The 20,663-nt window shown below is 41.5% G+C and overlaps 2 protein-coding genes and 1 long non-coding RNA gene across 4 annotated transcripts; 1 reads left to right on the forward strand and 2 right to left on the reverse strand.

Annotated features, from left to right (window-relative positions):
* Positions 1-600: 600 nt before the first annotated feature.
* Positions 601-5,005, reverse strand: LOC101852284 (DENN domain-containing protein 2B; the record flags this gene model as incomplete). Of its 2 annotated transcripts, none has more annotated exon segments than XM_035972966.1 (4): positions 601-2,405; positions 2,907-3,053; positions 3,570-3,703; positions 4,843-5,005. In XM_035972966.1, coding segments are annotated over 3 exon segments (2,034 nt in total), but the record flags the coding sequence as incomplete, so codon positions are not given.
* An 80-nt stretch (positions 5,006-5,085) lies between these two features.
* Positions 5,086-14,590, forward strand: LOC100533291 (ribosomal protein L27a). Its single transcript, NM_001204593.1, is given in 5 exon segments — positions 5,086-5,113; positions 10,078-10,141; positions 11,297-11,372; positions 12,524-12,701; positions 14,442-14,590. Coding segments are annotated over 5 exon segments (450 nt in total). The 5' UTR covers positions 5,086-5,110; the 3' UTR covers positions 14,571-14,590.
* On the reverse strand, positions 7,968-9,526 carry LOC106013474. Its single transcript, XR_001185354.2, has 2 exons — positions 9,282-9,526; positions 7,968-8,507 (listed from the first exon to the last, which is right to left on the reverse strand). It is a non-coding gene; the product is annotated as an uncharacterized LOC106013474 (long non-coding RNA).
* Positions 14,591-20,663: the final 6,073 nt, after the last annotated feature.

Below are 20,663 nucleotides of genomic sequence, written 5' to 3' on the forward strand. Positions count from 1 at the left end.
TAGAGTATGTATGGCACAGCACTGGAGCATCAATTAACCACTCCAAAATAGTAGAGTATGTATGGCACAGCACTGGAGCATCAATTAACCACTCCTTGAAACATGAAAAACTTCAAGTTTCTCTAAACATTTATTCATCAGCGACGGTTGTTTTTGTGGACTATTGAGAATGTAGGCTACTTCAACTCTGCCTGGCCTGTCAGGGATAACCCAGGATATGTCTAGTGTAGTTTAGTTTAGTATAGTCTATAAAATATAATAAAGTTTAGTTTTAGACCAGTTTTACAACAATGGCAACACAATTAGGTCATATAAGTTTCAGAGATTAGAAGTGTTACTTGAGAGAACATAATATATGCAAAGTAAAGAAGAGAGGGATAATGGCGATAGATGCTTGATAGGAAAGAAGGAGGAAACCACACTAAAGTACCCGCCAACCACCCATCCAGGCTGTGTAGAAAAGATCCTAGCAGAAAGGTGAAGACACTGAACTAAATAAATAAAATAAGAACATCTTCCCCTTGAGAGAACCAAACTCTTCTTTTGCATGAAAGATGAAGAATGTCCCCATTACGCAACCAACACGAAGCTTCCACTTACCTCATCAAACTGTGAGTCAGCCCTGCGTCTACCCGGCAATTTCATGAATTCGTTGGGGACGGCGTACCCCTCTGCATCAATCACTGCCTCATACTGCGACTCGTAGGTGCTCTGCATCATCGTGGTCATGTCCTCCGTCTCATCAAGGTTCAGAGAACTGCCTTGGCTCGAATGAATACATTCCGAACTAAAACTTTTCCGTAGCGGGAATCTCTGCAGCGGTCGCTCGCCGTCGGGGGCCGGAGGAAGTTTGTCATTGGGCTGTCTCTGCTGGTACTGGAACCCTGGAGTGTGTGACAGCTGGCGGCTGGCCATCTGGCGGGTCTGGGGCTGAAATCTCCTCGGGGACACTGGAATGACGATGGGTCCGTCACCGTGTGCCGGAGAGAACTGAGTGACAGGACGTGACTTGAGGTGGTGAGCGGGGGGCAACGGAGGCGGAGCTCCTCCTGAGTTCGGCCGTCGCCGCGGGGGAGGGGGGCGGGACGGAGGGTGTTGATGACGGAGAACAACAGTTTGATCTTTTGATGATGATGAGGACACGGGAGGAGAAGATGATAGGGGAGGTGACTCTGCCTTCTGCTGCTGCATTTTGGATATCCTGTCCTTCACAGAGAGGTACTCGACCTCCTCAGAAGTATCACTGACTTTTGAGTCAGGTTCCACCACCTGGACTTTTTTAACGTTTGACAACTGCTCCTTGCCTGAGTCAGAAGACGAGGAAGTGTCCAGATTTTGTGAAAGTTTCACTTTTAAATAACTGTCGTGAGCATGCGTCCTGGGGGGCTTGGGTGGGGGTGGGGCAGGTGTTGACTTGGAGGGAGAATCTGACAGATTGCTAGCGCCCTGAGCTTTTGATCTCCTCAAGGCTCCAGACTCATTCCCACTCTCCACATTAGAAGAAGTTCTGTGGACGGGGGAGTCTTTTTTGGGAGGAGGAAGACTTGGTAGAGGAGGTTTTATCGGTGCTGCACTCTTAGCTGGGCTGCCTGGAGTAGATGAAGGGGGTAAAAGAGCTGAAGAAGGGGGCTTAGCTTTTTTCACCTTGTCCACTAGAGGGTTTTTGCTCAAATCCCACGGAGGATCGTAAATAGCTTCCAAGCCAGAATTAGAGCCAGCGTTTGTATTTTCATCTTGCACTGGAGCTTTCGTTATACGTGCTACAGGTTTTTGTTGCTGCTGCTGCTGCTGCTGGAATTCTTTCGCCGTTCTCATACTGAACTGTCTTTTCACCGACTCTGATTTTACAGGAAGAGCAGGTTTTTCTCCCTTGGGACTATCGAAGAGCTTTGTTCTGCCCGCCACACTAACCCCTGACCCTGAACTTCCACCATTTTCATCTTCCGGTGAAATACATGCAACAGTCTTTCTCCTCTCCCCAGAATTTTTTCTCACAGCTTCTCTCCTGTGAATCTGAACCTCTTCAGAATCAAATTTTACTTTCTTTGTGTCTGTTTCATTCTTCCTGTGCTTGTTGACTTTTGCGTAAGGCTCAGATACCACAGGGTCTGCTCTTGCCTTGGATTCAAAGCCACCATACACCGGATTATCTAGCACAACTGCAGCATCTCCATAACTTTGACCTCGTCTGTGCCCCGGCTTTGGGAAACCATGAATCGGTGATGCCTTAGGGATGCTCTGAGGTTGAGAGATTGCACTATTGGACACATTTGTTTCCTCATCTTTGACCGCCCCTCTGTTATCCATCAGCGCGGTGATCCTCCGAGATATGGTAGGACTGAGTCGCCGAGGATCTTTGGCAGCCGTCAAACGATTAACATCCAGGTTTTTGTCAGATGCAGTGCCTAAGGAAAAAAAAAGGAAAGAATCAGACATATAGCTAAACTTTCAGGTAAATTTTAGAAACATTATCTTTCGTCTTTTCCAGTAGAAAGGTAGAGGATCATCTACCCATGTTTGAATTTACTGTGACATGTCATCAGTGCAACATATCTGCTTTATCTCTTTTTTCTCTATTCTGACCAGCGCGCTAAGTTATCTTATTTCAAACAGACCTCTTGCATTGAGTATAGCACCATACAAAAGTACTTTTATAAGATGAGGCCCCTTAATTAATATAATAAAAGCATACAAAAATTCAGAAATGATTGTCCAAGACAGCCACCTAATGTCGAGGAGAAACGTAGTTGTCTTAGACAGATGGAATCTTGGTCAGTGTCGTTATGATAAAAAACAAAACACAAGGTGGGAAATGGAAAGTGGTCATTTATACAGGAAGTGACTACATTTGTACAGGTGACGGTCTTTAGTTAGACAGGTGGCCCTTACAGCAGGTTCAACTCTACCTTTATTAGATGTCCCTCCTGTTTCCCTGAGTTGGGAGACATTTGCGGCCATCTGCGCTGCTACGGCGGCCTGAGGTTGTGACGCAGGCCTTTGTGGAGGCGGCACCTTTGGCCTGGCCTGACTGGACTTGGGCCTACATGAGGGGGCTGGGGGGCGAGACGGAGGGCTAGGCTTATCTCCATTACTATCTGCAAAATCAAATGAAAAAATTACTTTTCACTTCTTTTTCTCTAAATGTAAAGCTACAAAGTGTCATTACACCCAAAAAAGAAAAATAAATTGTCTTGATTTTGCCACAGTGTGCAGACTTTTTTTGCAAACTATACCTTTATTTAAAACATAAACTGTAAAACTCACCTCAGGAATGTATTTGATTAATGTTTAGTATTGACCTGGCAAAAACTTTGAGTGAAAAGGAGCCTTCTTAATAAGTGGTAAGCCCACATGAAGTGTTTGAAAGGTGGTGATTTTAAGTCTTAGAGATCATTTCCATATTGGACTATACATAATGCTGCTTGAACACATGATACCTACAGACTAAATTTAAGTCCATGATAGGTCACGTAGAGACAAAGTTAAAAAACTTCAACCGTAAAAAGTATCTTTATAAAACTGACATGGAGGTTTAAAACGTCAACAAAAAATAAAATGGAGTTTATTACCTTCTTCAAAAAGCTTCTTGATATTGCTCAATTTCCCCGGCGGAAGATGACGGATGCTCCCCTCGTGGTTTGGGGAGGACATAGCCTGTGATCTTACATGGGGGTCTTTCCACTGATATGACTCTTGAGGGCTCCTGTGTAAAACGGTAGGCCCAAACAAAAGACAGACAAGATGTCACAAGTAGCAGTCAATTTGCCTCACACAGCATCAATAAATTTTAATCTCTTATATTGTACTATCAAACACAGGCATTATGAACAGCTTTCTCTGTTTGTTATTCTAAGACAAGATACTGTGCAAAACACTGTTAAACTGTAATAACCTTGCTTTATAACGTAACCCTACTTTAACATTCTTCATAAAAATCTAAAAACCACAAAATAAGAACATGCCAAGACAAATTTGAGAATACAAAATGAGGTGCAGTAATTATTTAAGGGTAAGACAGATTTTTAAAAAAAATCAAAGTTGAAATAATTTCTAGACTAGATTCTAGATCTAGAATCTACCTATTATGACAGGTTTTCATGATGTTTCTTCACAAATGTCTTAGCTAATTTTGACGACACATTTAAAAAGCATTACTTGAATTTTAAACAAACATGATGTCTTCTGCTAGATAATTCAACATGTCAATGGGCAATGGGGGTGGGGGGGGGGGGTCATTTCAATCCAACTCCTGACCTGAAACACATTTCATAAACCTCAGAATTACATCCACTATTATTGTGAACCACCAATTATCACCCATAGTGGCCATAGCCACAGGCTTCCCTAACTAATGGTTTAAGACTCTAATAATATTTATGGGGCATGATTCATTATAACACTGTGGAACAGTCCAGTTCAGTCAGCCTAGTAAAACAAGACTTGGAAAAAGAAAAAGATGGGATGGGTGGAGCTCCTCTCACTGTCTCTAAAAACTGCAATGTAGGCTGTAGGCCTATTCGTTGTAATATCAGAACTGATCTGATACTTACTGCAGATGTGGTGATTACTGCAAGTATAGGCCTAGTATTAGATGTTTGTAGATTCGAGTGACTCACTATCAGTCAGTTAAGTGCCATATATAGATTAGATCTATATCTAGATCTAGATCTAGAATTTCTAGATCTAGACGTCTAGATCTATATATACTTACTCCTGTCTCTGTCACTGTTGGTCAGTGAACTGTTCATCATTAGTGACATTAGTCACTCAATGTTTCAACATTTCTCGCCTTCGCTACAGCCGCTCAAGACGAAGAAAAATGTATTGCACAAGTACACTGACCTTTTTAACCCCTTGCAAAACTCAGAATATCTTGGTTCCTCGTAACATCAGCGGGAAAAAAGGTCAAGCAGAACACCCCTGTGCTGACAACAATCACTGTCACCCAACCACGGTTGTCGAGACTCCAGTCAGCGTCGAGACTAGGCCTAGGCTAGGCTATTGACTTGACTTCCTGAATCAGTGGTTAGGGTTACTCCCCCTGCGATCATATCAACAACAAAGAGTTATCTCCCAACCTCTTCCTTTTCCGGAAACTCCGTGAGCGAAAATGGTGAGAAATTTGTCTTTTGGTGCCCAAAATATCCCGTTAAATCATCATTTTACAAACGGCATCAGTTATTTGTTGATGTATAGCGGACATTTACATGTCTTACATAGCTGATACAAAAGTACAGGTTCAATGTTATGGGTTAGATCATGTCAAATGCATGACTTTAGTTGCGGCTGATGTGGATGGACATTGTCCCTGGCAGAATAAACTAACAAACGTTATTGTTTTTCCTCGATTTTACAAAAAAATGATTCGTAGGTCAGAGACTGAAGGCTCAATGACAAGAAAACCTGATTGTTAGATCCAGGTCCAGTCTGTGTTTAGGCAAAGTAGCCTTGTGACGAAACATGGGCCTGGAAAAATGGTCCTGGCAATTGACTTCATTCAATTGCTCTCCCACTCCCGTTACTTTCCATGATTCCATGTCCGTGGCAAAGTCTGTCAATTTTGGACCATCCGGTGACTGGTAAATACATTTGTTGCATGACCAAATTGTTCCACCAGTTATCCCTTTCGTCACAATCAGTTTAGATGTCGCATTTGCTCTTGAATCTTGAGTAGCATAAGTGGGTGGTGTGGGCTAATCTAGAATAGAAAGTGACTGACAGCATGGTTTTTCATTTCGGGTGATTTTCATCTATAGTATAGTAGAAAATATCTAGAGTCTAGATCTAGATATCTAGATCAAAATCTAGAAATCTAATCATGGTAAGATTGAAGAATACCGGACCAGCGGACTGACTTTTGCCTAATCTAGATCTATGTCTCAACCTTAGCCTTAGCCTGAGGCTAGGAATTCATAATTTTCCTGTTTTTAATATCTCTCAATGGAGAATCTCGGACCAGTAGATGTATTCATAAAAATTTTGTCAGGGGGGCCCCACCTACCCCACTTTCTCGCGCAATAATGTACGGGTGGTCCGGTATTCTTCAATCGGTAAATTTTTACTTTCACTCCCGCACACAGATGCACTGTTTCAGGGGTCAAACTGCTGTACTGTTTGCTGCAGATCACACATAAAGCCACTAAAACTGTCGCAAAGCAATTATTTTCAAGACAATTTCAAATCTAACTGTAAAATATCAAACTATGGGTAAAAACGGGGGCATGCCCCCCTGTAACCCCCCAGATTTTCTTTTACCCCAGTGGGGCAGGCCCTCCTGGAACCCCCCAATTGGTCCAAAGTATGTCTATCTCGGTTAAAAACAATCAAATATTTCAAAAACTATTAATTTGCGACGGAAATGAAGTTGATATTCGTGTTCAGCGCATCAATATTTAGTACAAAATAGACAATTGGTAGCTGAGTGTGGGACGGGAGGGAAACGGAAAGTAAAAAAATACCCTTCAATCTTCCCCTAATCATAAGCTTGGATTTACTGTTGCAAACTGATACTGTGGAGAATATTGGTACTGTCCCATCAGTCGAACAACCCAGCTACCTTTGCCTTCAGATGACTCAAGATCCAGGGAGGACTTATCGGGGAGGACTTCTGTAACGAGCGACCACTATTACTATGAGGCAGAGTAGAACAGATGGGTAGGGGTGGGATTTAAGTTTGGGGTAGATATCTAGATCTAGAATCTAGGTGAGTTTGTGGGCGCTTTTTCTGTAGTTCCCACCCCGCAATTATTGGCGGGTTTTGGCCCCAAGAGTAGGGGGGAGCCCCCCTGACTCTACAAAAATAGGGTGGGGGGTTTCAGGGAGGTCATGCCCCCCTGAATTTTACCATAACATTTGATGTTTTGCAGTTGTTAGGTTTGACCTTAGCTCGCTGTGCATCAAACGTATAGATCTAGATATCTAGGCTCAAATAATAAGGGGGGTAGGAACTACCGAAAAAGCACCAGTTTGTGTTTGTTGGAGTAGTGCTCGTTACGGAAGTCCTTCCGCTCAGCCTAGCCTAGATCTAGTGAATAGTCAGAAAAGGCAATCATGGGGTCTGCATGCATCATGTTTTATTCACATTATTTGATGGATTCAGAAATAATTATGAACTGCTTTCTTAAAAGAGAAAGGTTGGATTTTGTCAGTTAGTGAGTGATTACAAACTAGAATCTATTCGGAATTGTAGCCTATCCATAGGCGTGCCATAGCAGGTTAGGCCTACATTTTGCAGTTTTGAGTACATTAAACTACAACTACATCGAGTACCCCGCCTAGCACACCAAGGTAGGCACTTGGATAAAAATTTCAAAGCTTTCAAATTGCTTTAAAAACAATACCAATGCAAAGAGCTCAGTGACACGATTCCAACGCTACCTTAGTTATTGCTCTATGTTGAACCGTTTTTGAGATATTGCATTTTAAAGATCTTTTCGAGGGGATAACATCTATATAGAAAAAAAAGGCAATTTTTGTGATCGAAACAGCAAGGACAATAAGGGAAATGTAAGCTGCTTCAATATGCTGCTGCGTACATGCTAAAACCAAACATTTTCTGAAACCTTGTGATATTGAGGACAAAATAACAGTCAGACGATATTTTTAAAATATGTCGTGGTGGGTAATATTGGGTAATATTATGTAACACTGTGTTGTGTAACGTGACCGCATCGTCCTGCGGTCAATATATTTTGCCATAACTTTCTTATAAATTAAGCTACATCAATAATTGAGGTATCATTTTGAAGGTCTTTTTAAGGCCTTTCTTTTGGAACATCTACATATCAAATATCAGTAGAATTAACAAAAAACTGATTAAAAAATATAATATATTTTAACAAAACAGCTGGTCGCCTAAAATAAGATGAGCATAGAAGTTTTTAAAGTTAACATTTGTGTCTACAGCTGCTGCAAACTAGTGTTTTTTAGTCTACCTTAATTCATGATAATACTGTTTTTTAAATTCATTTTGCATGTTATTGTTAGAATGTTTCTTTCATGTTTTAATTTGTCATGTAAATGATCAATTACTCTGTCTTTATCTTTGATTTCTCTTTTACATCTTTAACTCATGAGATTGCCCTGTAAGTTAAACAATAGTCTCTTCTAATTTTATTACTTCAGTTTGTTCAGCAAGTTTTTCATTATATTTTTATTGTGTTTATTTAAATGTTCAACTTCTTCAAAGACAATTAGTTGTGAAATATGACATGTTTTTTGAAGCACGCAATTGTGTCACAATACTTATTTATTCTTTCTTTATTTCTGGCAATTGTTTAGTTCACCCAGTCTGCCAACTTGATATTGTTAAATTAATGTCAATTTTTTTTTTCTTGTCTGCAACAAATGCTTTCTTAAGTGCTCAATTTTTTTGCAACTTGTTCAAACAAGTTTTTCTGTGAATTCGACCAACTCCGCAAGCATTTCTGGATTTTAATTAAAGTCAGGATTTATTCTGGTGAGCTGTCAATAAATCCAATGGAACAGTGGCAGGTTGTGATCAGGGGCTGTGGAAAGAAAAAAAAAAGCAAAGCAATGAATTCATCAATGAAGTAAATAAATTCATTTGTGAGCAGTGGATGGAAATTTGACATTTTCACACTACAACTCTAGTAAAGGGAGAGTGTAGATGACTAGACAAGAGAAAAAACATCTTCTAATAAACATGTATCTTAAAACAAACTGGACAAAGTACATGAAAATTTAAAGAGATATTTAAATAACAAGCACACACAAAAACAATTAAGAAGAAAAAATATTTAAAGACAATATATAAGCACACAAAAGAAGTAAAAACTTGCGTGAAATCGATGGTCTAACAGTGAGAGTAACACAGAAACAAAACAAGGCCAAGGCTGTTACATTTCCCTCCCCCCACCCAAGACTCCTTACTGATTGTTACATGGTGCAAATTCATAAAAATTATACAACAGTGATACATATTACATTCCAAAATTTAAAATGAATCATATCTTCTACTATAAAACATTCTTCAATGCCGTTTAAGAGGTAATAAACGCCAACAATACACGTTAGCGTGGGTTAAGTTCGCTTTCCGCAATGGCCGCCATGACCTCCCGGTTCACGCTCAGCAGCGCGATCGATAATAGGTCATGCCCATTCATGGAGAGTGACCTATTTAAATTAGGGCTCACACGCTTATGCCTCAACGTACAACATTGAAATTAACAAATAAAAGAGATAAAAGGTTGAAGAAAAGACTGTGAGGAGTACCTAAAAAAAAAAAGATATACTCTTTAAATATAAAGGCTTGAACTTACCTTATTTTTAACTCCTTGTAACTCCGAACACACACAACCGATCCCGAAGTGGAAAACGCCATAATACGCGCCTTTCTTTCCTCTTTAATTTGATAGGCGGAAGTAATCCATAAATTGAAAAGAACACTATAAACGAAACAAAACAAATAGGTACCCCCCTCACGGGGCCCGATTTCTGACACAAAACGCGGCGGCCGCAGGTGAACGAAAATCTCGGGCCGCGCGGGCCGATATCCAAGTGCCTAACCAAGGTGATTTGCCCAAATAGCCTCCTATAGATCAGATGACGTATGTATTTCCGCCATTTACTTTTGTCGTCTACCGGGGTATCCCCCATGACTCTTGGGTTACCTTTAGTAACTGTTGACTTGATAAATTTAGATCTTGATCTCGACGTGTTGTTTTGTTTTTTTTTATTAATTTATCTTTTATAAACAATCCCAGCAATTCTCGATCATTTACCTTCTCCTCTATCTAAGTTGTACACAAACGCACACATGCGTGCGCACACACCCCAAGCAGTCAGCGGTGAAACCTAGGTATGTGGCCCATCATGCGCTTTGCAGCAAAGCAGGCTGCCACGGTGAGATCTAGATCTAGTCAACTGGTGAGGGAAACCCCGGAGGACAACAAAAATAGAAGGCGGAAATACGTCATCTATATTTAGGCCAATCACAGAGGTGTGCTTGGTGCTTGCTGTAGCTTCATGTGATTTTTGCTTCACATGATAGAGTAATAAAATGCTCTTCTATTACCAATTAACTCACATTATTTTTTTTTATTTTTTTTTTTTCAGACCACTAAACTGAAGAAGACCAGGAAGCTGCGTGGTCACGTAAGCCACGGCCATGGCCGTATTGGTAAGTTTGTTACCTTTGTTCGTTTTTATTGTTGGCTTGCTTTTTTTTTTTAATCTGAGTGTAAGGAGCCTTGGGGCGGTGCCACTGACTGAAGTGTCTTTAGGCCATTCTCGAAGGGGGGACATTTCTCGTTCTAATGCACAGTAGAATTGTAAATGGGCTGATCCAACGTCATGGTCGTAACTGTGCCTGAACTACAACAGTACAAGGGAACTGCTGCTTTTTCTTTCCTAATCCTTTCTATCGTCATTTCCTCTACTTCTTCTGTATGTTTGTCACACTCTTGTGGTCCGCTATTTCGGGGGTGCCTTGATAGTCGAAGCATTTAACCCAAATGGCCGCTGGATCGGAAAAGTAAAGTATAGTCAAAGCAGACTTTGTGCTATTGAAGCTAGAGAGGTGAGCAGAGTAAGTCTGATTCCCTGTAAGGACTTCACTGTTGACATCCACCCCTTGGCACTCATATGACCGTATGCAGTTTCGAGCGCCGTAAAACCTCTACTAAAACAAACGACTAGAAGTGTAAGGAGCAAAATTAAAGTTGTAACCTTGATTTCGGGAACTTCATGCAGTGCCAGGGAATTTCTCATTGAGATTTCTTGGGGGGGGGGGGGGGGGGGAATTACGGGCCTCAAGTGGAGGGTTCCAAGGTTTGACTGGGGGGGGGGGGTTGTGAAATTTGTTCGTGGTAAAAGGGAATTTCTTTGTAAATGGCTTCATGTTAAAACAGTTTACTGTATTTCAAATGGCATACACCATTTTGAATTGTTTCAATGTGTCTTGAACAAGCACCAACTCAGAACTGTCTCTTTCTCTGCTGTATAATTCTCTTCATATTGTGTGAATGAAATCGCAATGTGCATCACTAAGATCATATTGTTTGGAGTGCGAAGCAGCATAATCTTTTGCCCCCCAAAATATGATCGAAGACTTTGTAGCAGTTGTTCAGATTCTGTTTTTTCTTTATTTTTAGTAGGAATGCCTGTTGTATTATTATTTTTTATCGTGCTATGGGATGTAGGCGAATTAACTAACTTGTGACAGAAATATGCTCAATTTCTTTGATGAATGTGGTAAAAAGTGTGATGGATTATATTTGTTTTGTGTTGTTGTTGTTTTTGGGTTTTTTATTCGAAATTTTTATCTTCCTAACAGGCAAACACAGGAAGCATCCTGGAGGTCGCGGTAACGCTGGTGGACAGCATCACCACAGAATCAACTTTGACAAATAGTAAGTATAGTATAAAACGTGTCCTTGTTACTGCTATTGGGGGGGGGGGGGGGGTTTGCATGTTTGCAGGCCTGTCGAGGGGGGGGGCAATGACCCGGGGGTTGGGGGGGCCCGCAAGCACGCGGAAAAGAGAGAGAGAGCGTATGTTGGTATGTAATCCATATGCTACAGTAAAGTGATTCTATATGCCTATGCACACTGTATTTGTTGGGTTATTAGATTGCAGGTGAGGGGGGAGGAGGGGCCCGAAGGTGATTGCTGCCCCAGGGCCCGACCTGGCTCTCGGCGGCCCTGCATGTTTGACGTACAGGCACACACCCTGGGATGTTTTATAATGATATAATGAGGGCTGGAACAGCTTGTTTTTGGCTGGAAATTCGAAAAGTTTTTTTTTTCTGTCCATGTGTGTCTGTGCTTAGAATATGGTTGCTTGTTAATCGATCTTTTCTTGTGTTGAGCGTAGCTTTTTGTAGATTTCTACATTGCAAAGTTAGTAATTTTTTGTGTGCATTAGTAAATAGCCTAATAAATTGTGTGAACGTTGTATGGACTAAGGAAGTTTATTGTGGTTTGATTTGAAAATCATAGCTGTTAACATTTATGAGGGGTATTCTGCTAAGTTTGTCCCTTTTCTAAGTGCATGTCATATGTTCCAGGTGAAAGTTATTGCTATTGGATGGTTGGCGGGTGCTCTGGTGTGATTTGCTCGGGACTTCTTTCCTGTCAAACATCTATCGTCCTTATCACTCCTCCTTTTTTTGTGTTTGTTGCTCTTTTGTAATACCTCTAATCTTCCGCGCTTATGACCTTATTGTGTTGCAAGTGCTGTAACTCTTACTAAGTGGGTGGTTGGCAGGTGCTCTGGTGTGGTTTGCTCCTTCTTTCCTATCAAAACATCTATCGTCTTTATCTCCCCTCCTTCTTTTTTGTGTTTGTTACTCTCTTGTAACACCTCTAATCTTCGGCACTTATATGACCTTATTGTGTTGCAAGTGCCGTAAAACTCTTACTAAAACTAAAAACGAAAAGTGATTGCTATTGTGCTGACTCACAGTAAGAGATTATGCACACAATAATGTAGCAGTTTGAATTGTTTGTATTACACCATGTGATCAAATATTTTTTTTTTTTAAATTTTCTCCTTCCCCCAGCCATCCTGGTTACTTTGGTAAAGTGGGCATGAGGTATTTCCACAAGACCCAGAACAAGTTCTTCTGTCCGTCCGTCAACCTGGACAAGCTGTGGTCGCTGCTCAGTGAACAGTCTCGGGACAAGTACCTCCTGGCCAAACCCTCTGAGAAGGCTCCCGTTATTGATGTTGTCCAAGCCGTAAGTATTGTTTTACCTAACCAAGTGTATACAGACCCGGTAACCGGGAACAAAGTCACGAAGTGTACAGACCCGGTTGGGGAACTCTTTTGTGATTTCGGGATGTTTCAGACCTCAGACCCGGTAGAATTCTTTTGTGTGTGTGTGAGAGAGAGGGGGGGGGGGGTGCTAGCATAATGTATATGACATGCCCCAGTTGGCAGGAGGGAACGAGAGAAAGATAGAGTGGGAAATAGGTGGGGACAAAGAAATACAGAGACAAACAAAGAAAAAGAGAAGGCGATCGGTACACAGAGGAGAGAGAGAGAGAGACTGCTCGATTGAAATTATAACATTGTAACTTGTTCTTTTCTTCGGATTGTGATTCCTCCTGTTCCAAAACGGAGGAAAAACCATCGTTCATCGAAACGACATCCGCAATCTTCATTTAAATCTAGATCTAGGTTAGCCGCGAAACTAGATGAAAGATTTATGTCTGTCTGCCTAGATCAAGACCTAGCCCATAGATCTAGAAGAACCTAGGTCTACCCTGAGCCAAGAGGGCGCTGAAACTCTCCGAAATCACAAAGGAGTTCCCCTGCCGGGTCTGTATACTTTGTGACTTTGTTCCCGGTTACCGGGTCTGTATACACTCCCTTTACCTAAATTCACACTTGATGTCAACCATGATGCTCTCTCTTAAAGGTTGGGGGGGGGGGGGGGGGGTTTATTATAGACTACATTTTCTTGGCCTAAAATTCACACGCTTAAATAATTTGATTGGTTAATACATTACACCACCCTAATTTGCCCAGGAATCGCCGGCTCTGTCCAGGGGTCTTTGGAAACGAAGTCTCACCTTAAAGAGAATCTGGGGCCGAGATGTTTGTTTTACATGGTTATTGCAAAATGTTTCTTCTCCTGTTTGGTACCGAAACAAAATTTTTCGGGTTAGTAGTAAATAGTATAAGAGCTGAAACGAAGTGCAGTCGCGTTTCCGACGCTTCGAATGTGTCTGGACTTCTTGGACAGCGACACAATTGTAAATGGGCTGATTCATCAAGGTCATGCTCATGACTGCAACAGGGAACTGCTGCTTTTTTTTTTCCTAATCCTTACTATCGTCATTTCTCGTCGTCTTCTTTTTAATGTTTGTCACGCTTTTGTGACCCGTAATTTCCAGTGTGCCTTGATAGTCGATGCAGACTTTTGTGTAGCAATGCCAATGAAAATTTGCTTTTTGAATTTTAAGAATCGGATCAGTTCATAGATAAAAAAGTTATTGGGTTATAAAGGTCTGCAAAATATGGTTGACCCACATACAGTGGAACTCTGATTCAACGAGGTCGCCGGGCCTGACCTAAAACCTCGTTGAATCCGAGTGTACGTTATAGCAAATATGAGGTTTTTATGTAGATTATTACAGACACTGAGCACATAATGTGTAAAGAGAAGTAACAAGTAGTGTCTGAAATGCCTGCACATTATGAACTGTAAAAAAAAAAAAGACCAATTCATTCAAATGCATGCCTGTGTCATCTTGAATGTTTTCCAAAAAATTGTGTTGCTGTGTAGAGCCTAGCACACGGCAACTTTTGATTTTCATGATTTTTTCATGCTTTATGTACAGAAAAATTGAAAACAGAACATATCAGTATGAGTAATTTGTTGCGTATTTGGAAAAGAAAACAATACACAGTTGCATCCCTGAATATAATGCTGAACTACTTTTTTATAATGAAAATGTTTGGTATCCTCCAGGGTTACTACAAGGTGTTGGGCAAAGGTCATCTTCCCAAGAGACCCGTGATTGTGAAGGCCAAGTTCTTCAGCAAAGTAGCTGAGAGGAGGATCAAGGAAGTTGGAGGCGCTTGCGTTCTGACCTCTTAAATAAAGAGTAATAATTACTATGGAATTTTGTTGTCGCGTATGTTTCACTGGTACATTGTTTTCGTTGGTTGAAAACTGATTGGTGGTTATATGCCAAACTGGTGTCTTGTGTGTATGTTGTGGTTTTGTGGGGGTCTGGTGTGGTTTGCTCTTTCTTTACTTTCAAACAACTGTCGTACTTACCTCCTCCCTCTTCTTTGCATGTTACTCGCTGCACTTATCACTAAATGGCATTGGACAGAAGGGCGAGAGCCCAGATGTTGCTGGATCGATAACAACTCGCCCGCAGCAACTATTATCATATGCGCTATGACTTTGGTGTTGCAAGTGCCATGAAACTTGAAGGCCTACTGAGCAGGGGGTCTGTACCTCCTTTCTTATCAAACATCTATCGTCCTAAGTGCCATGAAACTTGAAGGCCTACTGAGCAGGGGGTCTGTACCTCCTTTCTTATCAAACATCTATCGTCCTTAGTGCCATGAAACTTGAAGGCCTACTGAGCAGGGGGTCTGTACCTCCTTTCTTATCAAACATCTATCGTCCTAAGTGCCATGAAACTTGAATGCCTACTGAGCAGGGGGTCTGTACCTCCTTTCTTATCAAACATCTATCGTCCTAAGTGCCATGAAACTTGAATGCCTACTGAGCAGGGGGTCTGTACCTCCTTTCTTATCAAACATCTATCGTCCTAAGTGCCATGAAACTTGAATGCCTACTGAGCAGGGGGTCTGTACCTCCTTTCTTATCAAACATCTATCGTCCTAAGTGCCATGAAACTTGAAGGCCTACTGAGCAGGGGGTCTGTACCTCCTTTCTTATCAAACATCTATCGTCCTAAGTGCCATGAAACTTGAATGCCTACTGAGCAGGGGGTCTGTACCTCCTTTCTTATCAAACATCTATCGTCCTTAGCACTTGTCTTTGTTTGTGTTTTTGTCTTGTTACTCTCTTGTAAACCTCTTGTGTGGGTGGTTGGCGGGTGCTCTGGTGTGGTTTGCTTTTACTTTCCGATTGCTATCTATCGTCTTTATCTCCCCGCCTTCTTTTTTGTGTTTGTTACTCCCTTGCAACTCCTCTAATCTACTGGTGCTCATATGACCTTATGCAGTTGCGAGCGCCGTAAAACCTCTACTTAACCTTAAAAACTCAAATCTTCTGGCACTCATATGACCGTATGCTGTTGCTTTAAGGGATAGAACTTGCTCTTCTCCAATACTACAGCATACTGAACCCGCTATCTAGAACATGTGTGGTGGATTTCTCTGTAATTTAAAGAAAAAAAACTAAGGTTGGAGAGGACTTCTCTTGGAAAGTGCTGATTCGTTGAAATGTCCCAGCAGACATGTTTTTGACTCGATAGTTGGGAAATAATGGAGTATTTCTGACAGTGAGGTAACTCATGTTGGTGTTGGTCAGTAACCCTAAAAAGTTGTTTGGTTGCCCCCTTTTCTTACTGCCCATCACGTTTGTTCAAACTCGGTGAAGATTATAATACAAACCTGATTCAATTGGACCTCTACGTAGTGAACCCTTTCAAAGACCATTCGGTGGGTGCTCTGGTGTGGTCTGCTTCTTCTTTCCTATATATCAAACATCTATCGTCCTTATTTCCCCTTCTTCTTTTTTATGTATGTTACTCTCTTGTAATACCTCTAATCTTCTGGCGCTCATATGACCTTATGCGGTTGCGAGCGCCGTAAAACCTCTACTAAAACAAAACAAAGACCATTCGAATTTGCAATCAGGATAAAGTAGGCCTACCTGTACCATTATGGGAAATGAGGCAACAAATGCGACTGCACAACACACAGAGGCATCTCCTTGTTAAGCCACTCGGGGAAAATACAGTCCGTGCCGGCCTTAAGCACGTTTCTGACTCAAGTACGCTAAACGGCTCTTTCTTACCGAATTTTTGCTATATATAAATTACACGCCTATAAGCACGGTAACTTCGGCTTCAAGCACGCTTCATTTACAAGACAGTCAATATTTTCATAATGAGCCATCGAAGTTCGAACACAGTTTACACCGCAGCGGTGGAGAGTGTCAAGAGAAACACAAAGATTAAGAACGTGAGTGATGGACACACACACTCGCACGGGCGGAGAGGAAGGCAGAGAGACGCACACAGCCGTGCGCGTGGACATAGGATCTAGCCTAGGCCTAGGGCAAAGCTACACACGACAAAAAAAAAATACAAAGAGAGTCGGGGAGACGAGAAAGGGAGGCTGGCTGCGATTTCACCTTTGACCCTCGCTATCCATTAATCCTGATTGTGTATCACGCGCGAGGTGGGATGAAGGCGGTGGTACATGTATGAGTGGCACAGCGGGCAGTGATACGCACAGGCAGTGTGTTACAGTAGGCCCAGTGTGCTGTATCGTGACTGGCTGTCTAAATTAAGTTTTCATTTCCCATTCGACCACAAAACAAAAACTACCATGGCGGGTGTTTAAATAACTGCACACTTTTGCGGGACCGCTATAGGCCTACTTACAAACAAAGGGTAACAACAGCACGGGGAATTTTCTACATGAAAATCTCTGGATTATGTCTACTTCGCACTTAAGCACGCTTAATCTTAAGCTTTCTCCCGATGACCGTGCTTAAAGCCGGCATGGACTGTATACGCAAAGATACTAGAGCAGCGCACAAGACCTATTGTAGAGAGAAATCTGAGCAACGCTCAGTTAGGATTCCGAAAGGGAAGAGGATGCACGGATGCTGTATTCGCATTTTGACAGATATGCGAGAAAACAATCAAATACAACAAGGAATCCAACATCGTCTTTTTAGACCAGGAGAATGCTTTTACAGAGTAAACCATGCAAAACTGGAAGACATTAAAAAAGTATGGCGTCAGAGGACAAATGTTAGATAATGTCAGAGCTCTATACATGAATATGCCAACAGCAGAAGCTCATTAAGAATGAAGGAAGGCAATACAGACTTGTTCAAAAGTAGGGCCTACATGTAAGATCTGGAGTGCGACAGGGATGCGTTTTATCTCCCCTACTGTTTATAATAAATGGACACAATAATGCAAGACGCAAACCAAAGCCCAGAAAGCCTAAATGAATTTACGTCTTATTCATCGTGACCATATCAAAGCCTTCAAAATCACACTACATTGTAGGCCTACCAAACTCAACAACAGCTGTGACTGAGAAATTCAACTTGAAAATAAGTTTGCCTAAAACGGAAGTTATGAGAGAGAGCCGAAACCATAGTCCCCCTGAACATCCATGTCAATAATAGTAAACAACTGAAACAGGTGGAGGAGTTTAAATATCTTGGCAGCACTTTTTCTGAAAACGGTACCATAGACAGAGAAATAGAAATACGAACTCAAAAAGCCAACGCTCTGACTCACTAATCCTATCTCTGTTGTTTTATGCGCCCCGCAAAATTTAGCCAAATTTGATCATTTTAAAAATAATTTCTGATTATTTTCCTTTATTATTCTGTTAAAATTAACAGATTCGCATAATTTCACATTTTTGGGCTCATTTTGCATAATTTCAGAATTTTGTGTGTGCATAAAACTACGGGGACAGCTAATCTCACCTGTTTCTTCCATGACTTGTTTGTTTGTTACTTACATTACCGAGTACTGAGTTCGTAGTTTCATCTCTTTCGACACAGGAAGGTCATTTTATTATAAGAGACGGCCTCTCCGGCCATAAAACTCGGAAAAAATGTGGGCCCAACGAGACTTGAACCCGGGATCTCTAACATAATTTTATGAAGCATGTGTCTTACCACTACGATACAGTGACCCATGTTCTTTATTTTATAACACCCTATTGTTACACACAGGTGGTCATTACGAAGGCTAATCACTTGATCTCACGAGAGGGGGGGGGGGTCAATAAAAAGCAGAAGCTCAAGAGTATCATACTGTCGGGATTCGAACCTTTTGGCCAAAGTCCGTCAACGACGAGGCCACCCTGTTGGAATGGAACGGCTTCTTAAAAAAACAACAACCCACAGTACACGACAAAATCATGTTGGGAGGTCCTGGCCACATACATATCCCCATGTAATCATCGCATCACAGTTCCCTGACGGCATACATATCCCCATGTGATCGCATCACAGTCCCCTGGCCGCATACATATCCCCATGTAATCATCGCATCACAGTTTCCTGACGGCATACATATCCCCATGTAATCATCGCATCACAGTTCCCTGACGGCATACATATCCCCATGTAATCATCGCATCACAGTTCCCTGACGGCATACATATCCCCATGTAATCATCGCATCACAGTTCCCTGACGGCATACATATCCCCATGTGATCGCATCACAGTCCCCTGGCCGCATACATATCCCCATGTGATCGCATCACAGTTCCCTGACGGCATACATATCCCCATGTAATCATCGCATCACAGTCCCCTGACGGCATACATATCCCCATGTGATCGCATCACAGTTCCTTGGCCGCATTATGTGTCCTCGATGACCGCATAAGGTGCCCTGATCACAAACTGGTCCCTTCACATGGTAGAATGAACATCCCTCTTGGCAATATAGCCGAGAATGCTCTAGACTCTAGACCATTCACATAATTCTACATCAATTTGCATAATTCTAAGACCTGGCTTTGCATCATAATATTATGTGTAGAATTTTGTGAGACTATTCAAAGAGGTTATAAATAGAACTAGGGGTCTTATAAATAGAACTAGAGGTCTTAGCTCTGACTCTGACGTCACGAGTGTCACACTTTAGGGGCACCCCGGCTCCATTCTGGAGAGGGATAAAAAAGGCAGTCGGTGCACAACAACACTTTTCAATCATGGGTTAATGATACTATGCGAAGTCTTTTGATGTTGGTTTCTTTTTTATGTCATTTGCCTATCGCTAAAAGTTACTCACAGGGATTTTTGTGGACTGTTTGCTTTTAAATGAGCCAGATTATCTCCAAATAATGCAAATAAGGCTTTTTACATGGTGAGATCATATGCGAGAGTTAAATTCAGAAAAAAACCCCGAAAGAGATGGACTTGATGATGACTTGTTAAAATAAAAAACAGTATGTCTAGATTTAGCACCGCTGACAACAACAAGGCACTTGAATCCGCCCATGTGACTGAGAAGCTGCTAGAGTAGAAGCTTCAGCTGCAACCAGAGGCGAAGCGTCTATATAATCAAATAATCACTGCTTCCCTTCCTAATTTTGAAACATTGTCGCAGTCAAATTCATCCATAAACGTAAACTTCATAAATTAAATGTAAAAAGACGTTCATAATTAATCCAGTCTTAACCACCTTCATACTCTATGAAGACCTGGCTTTGCATCATTAGAAGGAGAGTGTAGACAACATGACACAACAGCAATCCATTTTGTAAGTACAAAATTGCCCTTTTTCTGTCTCCCTCCACCCCTCCCAGAAAAATACAAACAATACCTCATTTTATATCTCGCTGTTCATTTGTAGCCCATATATATATAAGTCCGTTTATTTATGTTCCCCACAATCGGTCAGCAGGTGCGGTATTGTGTATGCATGTATGTTATGATACATAACAGCAAACAAAAAGAAAACGTAAAATGAAACTGATCTGAGCTTCAAACTGCATGAATATCTAGGCGTTGTGAGGGACGCACAGTCACAGCGTGACAGCGCTGTTTCTAATCCTCTCAAAAATGGCGACAAGGCGAGCTGAGTGGGCCCGCACAGCAATAGTGAGTTTACGTGGGTGACGTCACAGCTGCGAATTATGTATTATAACCTCTTTGGAGACCATTATACATCTAGTGGCCAGATGATGTGCAAATTTGCAGGCCAACATTTTTTATAGTTATCCTAGTACTAGTACTAGTAGTCGCGGCCGCGAATCGCGACGCGATTTTTGCGTGAAAAAAAAAAAATCATCGTCGGGGTAAGAAACGACAAAAAGGGGGAATAAATATCGAAAAAAAATCGAACCTCTTTAGTACTTTACTTTTAGTTTTAGATTCCAGTGGGCCTACTACTAGATCTATGTATCTGAAGAACATTTTGCTTGCCTTTATTAGCTTTTTTTCATGTACATGAAAGCATAGAATATATAGTTGCACACATATATATGCACAA

Source organism: Aplysia californica, unplaced genomic scaffold, assembly GCF_000002075.1.
Source record: "Aplysia californica isolate F4 #8 unplaced genomic scaffold, AplCal3.0 scaffold00931, whole genome shotgun sequence".
Lineage (NCBI taxonomy): Eukaryota > Metazoa > Mollusca > Gastropoda > Aplysiida > Aplysiidae > Aplysia > Aplysia californica.